This window comes from Pterocles gutturalis, unplaced genomic scaffold, assembly GCF_000699245.1.
Source record: "Pterocles gutturalis isolate BGI_N339 unplaced genomic scaffold, ASM69924v1 scaffold18599, whole genome shotgun sequence".
NCBI lineage: Eukaryota > Metazoa > Chordata > Aves > Pterocliformes > Pteroclidae > Pterocles > Pterocles gutturalis.
In genome coordinates this window covers 10,525-17,254 of record NW_010131130.1, presented here as the reverse complement: position 1 = coordinate 17,254, position 6,730 = coordinate 10,525, and the positions used below count along the sequence as shown (strand labels likewise).

The 6,730-nt window shown below is 41.7% G+C and overlaps 1 protein-coding gene across 1 annotated transcript in view; it reads right to left on the bottom strand.

Annotated features, from left to right (window-relative positions):
- Window positions 1–2,271: 2,271 nt before the first annotated feature.
- FAM60A (family with sequence similarity 60, member A) overlaps window positions 2,272–6,730 on the bottom strand; it is a 6,681-nt gene continuing 2,222 nt past the window's right edge. Inside the window, exons 3-6 of the mRNA XM_010080496.1 lie at window positions 6,637–6,726; window positions 5,561–5,687; window positions 3,968–4,118; window positions 2,272–3,075 (exon numbers count right to left, since the gene is read on the bottom strand). Coding sequence (XP_010078798.1) covers window positions 2,913–3,075; window positions 3,968–4,118; window positions 5,561–5,687; window positions 6,637–6,726 — 531 coding nt within the window. The 3' untranslated portion in view covers window positions 2,272–2,912. The remainder of the gene's footprint in view (window positions 3,076–3,967; window positions 4,119–5,560; window positions 5,688–6,636; window positions 6,727–6,730) is intronic.

Here is a 6,730-nt window from a genome sequence, read left to right as displayed (position 1 = left end):
AGCGTCTCCACTGAAGTCCAAAACAGCCTCTTGCAACAAGGCATCATGACTAAGATTGTGATGTTTTCCCCATTATCAGGGAATAGCCTCATCTTCTTCTAAACTCAGTTACTCACTGCCATCTCCTGCCAGAGACCTTGCTCCCACCAGTCTGCTGGAGCTGATCCAGCTGACTTCGCCTGTCGTGGGAAGAAACACTCCAGCCTCCAGCTTCAGTAGAGGAGCACTAGTCTCTCCCACCGACTTTACTGGATCTGGAAAGGGATGTTTCCATCAGCATCAACCCTTGAACGCTGTTGCTTCATCTGGCTTTTGCTGAATGCCGGTGAGCTAGACAGAGAGCAAGCCCCTTGGGAACACCAAATGTCAGCACCACCTCATTCCCAGGTAAAGGAATGCCTGACACATGCGGTGCCAAGGGAAAGCTCTGTGATTCTGCCCCAAGATAGCTGCCTATCATAATAAGCACCATCTCCTTCCCTTGCTCTGCTCTTCTTTCCAGATTAAATAGGAAGAGAATTATCTCACTCCCCCCACAAAAAAGTCTTGTTCAAACAGAAACATGGGTTGCCTGGGCTGGTTCACACACCAAGTCTAACTAATGTAACAGAGCTGAAATAAACAGAGGAGAAGTTGTTTATTTTCTAAATAAGTCTAAATTTATTCATTACCCTAGTAAAAAAAATTTGGATTACAAGTGTCTGAACAATATAAAAGTACAAAACAGGTTCCATAGATTTCTAATACATTAATACAAAGTGCATGACTACATACAGTTCATTTTGCATTACTACCAGGAATGGAAGAGGTGGGAGGGAGTAGGGGAAGCAGTTGGCAGTTGAAATCTAGCAATAAATAAATAAATACAGAAGAGATGATCCGTATCAGAGCACATCCTACCACCAATACTGCAGCCTTAGGTGTACAGAGCTATTGATGATGAAAACACAAATTCAAATGAAACTAGGTGTCTGCAAAAACAGCTAGGACTCTTGCTCAAGCTCTTATTAGACATGACCAACCCATTTAAGCCGTTACACAAGCAAGTATCCATTATACCTACAGTTTAACTCAATGATCTTAAAAGGTCTTTTCCAACCTAAATTATTTGGTCGCAGATGAAAGCAAGGCGGGCAGCTTTGTCCTCCCTTCAGACTCTCAGAATTTAGGAAAAGCAAAGTAAAACCAATGAAAGCTCTAAGCTGTAAGGCTGTGATACGTCAAAGCCCTGTTTCCCCTGATGTTCTTTCTCTCCAGAAGTTAGCTTACCCAACAGAAGGAGAGGGAAAAAAAAAAAAAATAAAAAGCTTTGAGGGCAGAGGCTCCTCTTAAAACCTGCATATCTTTTTTTTTTTATATTTTCATATGCTAAGCATTCCCATTTAAGGGAATGAGAACACATGGAAATCCAGTCCTAAGCCCTACCCACCACAGTATTATGCTGATGACTCTCACAAAAAGGAAAGCTTGTAGCAATCCATTGTAGAATATCCCAAAAGAGTAACAGTAAGGAAAGTACCACCTCCCCCCAAAAAACAGAAACAAACAAAAAAAAGCAGAATTCCCAATTTATACAAGTTCAACCTTCATAATAAGAACATGAAGCAATTGGGAGCTAAAACCGCAGCATACTCTTCCAGGAAGGTGCTTCCACCCTACAGGCAAAGTGGCATTTGAAGGAGGTGCCACAATGGTTTGCACATGAGTTTGTCTGGGAATCCACTGAAAAAATACATCTTTTGATCGCATACGCAAACAGAGCTGCCTCGATTCAGTACAGCACCATTCTTAGCAGAACTTTTCATATTCAGTATTCACAAAGCATTTAGCTGGTGGTTGTTTAAACAAATGAACAAACGAAAAACAAACTCCAAACACAGAGAAGCACTGCAGGGGAAGGGTTCCAAAACAGCAACTGTGAATCCAGACCCCAGGCTGCAATCAGATTATGCCCCTGGACCAGGGCCTGATTTGCTTAGCGAGGGGTTTGGTTCTATGTCAGGTCCCAAACCAGCAGGAAGTCTGGTCTGTGGTCACATTTCAGCTGCACTGGGCTAACAGATGGCAGTTACTCAGTTTTGGCCATCATCTGCACCTAACTTGGGCATCAAGATGTTTTCTTGGTCCACCTCTAATCACCAGTCAGTTACTACATGAAGCCCACGGTGTCTGCTGCTGGGTTAAAACAAAGTAGCCTCCCATTTAACTATGTTCAGTTCTTAGGTAAATCTTCCTCCTTGGAGCTAAGCTCTCCCACCCCTTCTGAAGAGCACTTTATGTTGGCGGCCTTCTCGGACAACTACCACTTGTAATAGAGATGCCTGCAGTTTACCAGTTTGTGTCACATAGGAGGGATGAAATATTTGTCTTTATTACGTCAGTAGTATAGGGCGAGATCTCCACACCTTTAAAAATATACATTTATATATCTAGAGAGGTGACTTATAACATTTCTATGTATTAGTTCATCTTATTGACTCATACGTGTCTAAGAATGAAATATTTTCTTGGGGATTTAAGGAAGGTTACCAACCAACTTAAAAAAAAAAAAAAAGCCTTACAACCACTGCTTCTTTCAATATAGAAACATTAACTACCTATACTTTAATATACAAAACCCCATCCACATATTCACTTGTGAAGTGAGTGGGTCATGGGGGAAGATTAGACAACCTCGCAGCAGCATTCAGCTTTGCTAAGTGTTCTGTAGCATCTTAAATATTATGTACAGTCTTTCTGAAAGGATACAAACTGGCTTCAGAGTTTGTGGAATTGGAGCAGTAAAACCTGAAACAGTTCTAGGGAAGAGTCTTTTGGCAGCATAGCAGGTGTCCAAAGTTAACAGTCACTTTTCTAGTATTTTTCCAGAGAATAAGAGGATCTGTATAACCTTCTGCAGCTATCCAAGGAAGTCACCACTCCTCTTGGGTGGAGACTGCTGGAGATTGTGGTCCTTCTTGTTCGGGCTTTTCAGTGGCAGACTTTTTATTGCTACAGCAAGGTTTGAAGAGATGAGTGTCTATGAGGACTTCTCCAAAACGCCCTTTGTAAATAATTCCACAACAGACCTTTTGCCTGGAAGAAATAGCAGAGAGAGACACAGATAGTTTGTATGTGTAGAATATACAGAATTTACAGAAATGCAAAAAATCAGTTTGACCCAAGACACTACTTAGAATTCTGAGCCTCCAGCTCAGAGGACAGGAGGGAAAAGGCTGCTCAGAAAGAGAAAATGAATCTGTGGCTAAATCCACAACACTGCTTTGTGAAAAAAAAAAAACCAAAAACAAAAACAAACCCCAAAAAACCCAAACCCATGTCTATACAAAACTAAGTCTCCCATTTTGCTTCCCAGAGAAGTTTTAGGTACACATCCGGGCTGAAACAACCTTGACTACAATGCACTTGCAAACACTATTTGAGAGGAGGCAGCAAAGTCACAACAATTTCAATAGAGCAATTAGCTAAACAAGGATTCTTGTGTCACAACAGGCAATAAAAGATAACAACCTCCCCAGCTCCCAGAAAATCTTGTGGTTTTCCTCCCACTCCAGATTTTTTTTTTCTTTAAATGACTACCATCAGAGGTCAACCAAATCAAATGCTATGTTTTGCTGGTAAGCTGAGAGCACTGTTGTACTTGGTAACACATCACGCATACAGAGCACAGTTTTAAGGCAAAGATAATGACAGTCGGGAAGATTATCTATTACTCCCCAAAAGGTAAAAATATTTTCCAGCAACTGTATTAGTATTTAGTGAACTGGAGGGAGATAGGGGAAAATGTCTTAAACACATGGCATTTCTTTCCAAAGATAGACAGATATTGTATAATACTCTGTGACTTAAATTATATCCTTAAAACAAATTAAGTTCAGCAACAGCAAATTCCTGAAGAAGCATAATCAAGCACTGCGTACATGAAGTGAATTGCTATCTGCAGAGTGCACATTCTGTTGCTTTTTACCTTTTCCAATACGTGAGATCTAAAAAGGAGAAAACTGGTGTTCTGCTAGACCCAGCGCTCATCTCTGTGTCAGAGCCATCATCAGACTGGTTACTGTAACAGGGTGACTGAGCTGGGGAGGCACTCGAAGTGGTGCTGTGGGCATCGGAATCTGTAAGAGAGAGAATAAATGCAAGAATCAGGATGTGCATCCAATGACAGCCTCTTCCTGAGTTGTAGAAGGTCACATGTGGATCAGAAACAGAGAGACAGCCTTTTTTTAATTAACAAGAAAAACACAACCAAGACAACCCATTTTTCACTTGCCCCTGCCAATTTCAATAGGGATACTATCTGTCAGCATTTGGAAGACAGAGATTGGAACCAGAGGGGGTCCTTGTACATGAGGGACTGGAAAGAGGCTCAGGATCAGACTTCAGTTCCTGGCTCTCAAACATAGCCTGTGCAGGCCAAGCTTTGGACAAGATCCTAGTTCTGCTCTGGAATCACTGGAAGATCCTTGAAGACAACGGGAATCCGTGCTTCCAACCTAGTACCTTCTCTCTCACTGTAAATCTCCTCTCTTACCCATTTGGTTAAAGTCTTGCAAAGCTCTTCTCACTAGTGCAATGGGTTGGGGTAGCACTGAGCTTTTGCTGGATCAAGAGTATGAACCATGGACTCAGTGCAGATGCACACCTTAACAGAGGGCCTACTAGCCTACCTTTCAGTTGTCTCTAGCACCTACAGTAACACAACTAGATTAACTACAGCACATTGAATGAGGAGACACAAGCTCTTTGGGTCAGGGCCTTTGCTGATTCTTTGGATAGCTTTTCCTTCAGGCCAGGTAGAAAAATAGAGAGAGAGAGAGAGAGAGAGAGAGAGAAGATCAAGTCAGCAACAGTTAAGAAGCTGGAAGGTTTCCTTTAGAGGAAAAACCTAAAGTACTGACATATATTTAGAGCATAACTGGCAGATGGCTTTGTTGGAAAGCTAAGATTCTTCAAACAGATTTGGATTTAAAGTGCTAGTGGAAAGAAATCACTGAGACCAGCAGAGGAAGGTGTAAGGAAACTATATAAAAACTATAGAGGAAATAGGGTAGGAATTTAAAGGGTGAAAAAAAAATCTAGGCGCAATAGAAAGCCTGGGTTGAAAACATGTATGGAAGAAAAGGACTGATAGCAGCATCAACAGAACAAGGCTTCTTGGGAAAAGAGAGCTGAAAACGGCCATAACACATTACTGACCGCAGGGGGAAACCTCTTCCAACTTCAGTTTCAACAAGGGTCTTGCCCAAGAAGCTCTTTCCAGAGACATGTCATTTAAGAGTGGGACAGAAGATACAATTGCCTACACTTTCAAGCCAGGCTCCCCACTCCCCCTTGCTACTTCCCCACCTCTGTCTCACAGCCCACCCTGCACACAAGCTCTTCCTCCTCACTCCACCCCCTCCCCAAGTTCTCAGAGGACAACAGGTTGTGAAAACAGGGAGTGCCCAAACACGAGTGAATGATCAAATATAGATGGCAATTCAGCTTGGCCAGTTAATAGTAAGCTATGTTAGGGGCGGGCAAAACTTATTGCCAAAATCTCTTTGGATCCACTTACTGTGCCGCTTGAATTCCTTTTGCAGTTTGCTGATTTGATTGCTCTTTATTCTGCTTCCCGACAGAGCTTTCATTTTCTTTGGTTTCAATGTTGTTTTAAGACTGGGTCCAGCCCTGGCATCTACCACCTAGAAGACAGAAAACACATGCATAATACTTCTGCATAATGCCCAGATACTGCCCTAGTCAAGGTACCTGTACTGATTTAGCTGAAGGTGTTCAAGCCAATTAAGTTTTAAACCAAGGCACTTCTGTGCACCAACACTCTTATGTTTCATTTAGATCCGGTTTGTACGAGACTGAGTCTGTAGCAAAACGCAGCAAACTAGTTTAAAAAGCAAATTCAGTCCAACTTTTGCCTTCTTCCTATTTTTGGCAAATTCAGTTTAGTAGACTATAGTTGTTTAAGCCAACACAGGTTAAGAGTGTCTGTCAAGCATTTGCGCTGCAGGTTTTTTAAAAAAATCATCAATTTAACTTCTGAATAAAGATAGTGGTAGTAATAACCATAGTTCTGACTCCCATTACCATCAGGCTTCCTGAATAAAGATTATAACATACACAAAGAATCCTGATCATCTTCCCAGCCCTAGGCCCAAACTGAATTAGATGCACCAAAACAGAGTATATGAGTGGGAATAGCTGCGAGATATTAGTCACTGTAATCATCTGACTAAACGACGTTGATTTATGTGTTGTTTGAGCAAGTCACCTTGCTTGTTCAAATTAAAAAAAAAAAAAAAAAAGCAACCAGTTTTGGATAGAGGCCAAATTTAAAATGTTTTGAGTGTCATAAGAGACTTTTGGACAAAGTTATGAGCTTGTGAAAACAAGGAATTACAAGGTAAGTTAGTCTGTGACTCCATCCCAGGCTTGCATAACCACCATTTGCACATAAGCCAAATGAAGACAGGTAAAAGCCATGTAGCAGGAAATACTCCAGGAAGGATTTAGAGATGCTGAGGGTGGGAAGGGAGAGTGTGGGGGAAACCCTTGCTAGCACTTCCCCTCTCTAGCAGGATGGATTAAGGAAAGAGATGAGTTAGTTTTGGGGTGGAGGAGAAATAAATGACTAACGTGATTCCAGTTTTTTTTGGATCCTGCTGGCAATTTTTTCCATCTTTTCACCAAAAGGACACAGGCATTGCAAATATCTCCTGAGCGGGCCTCA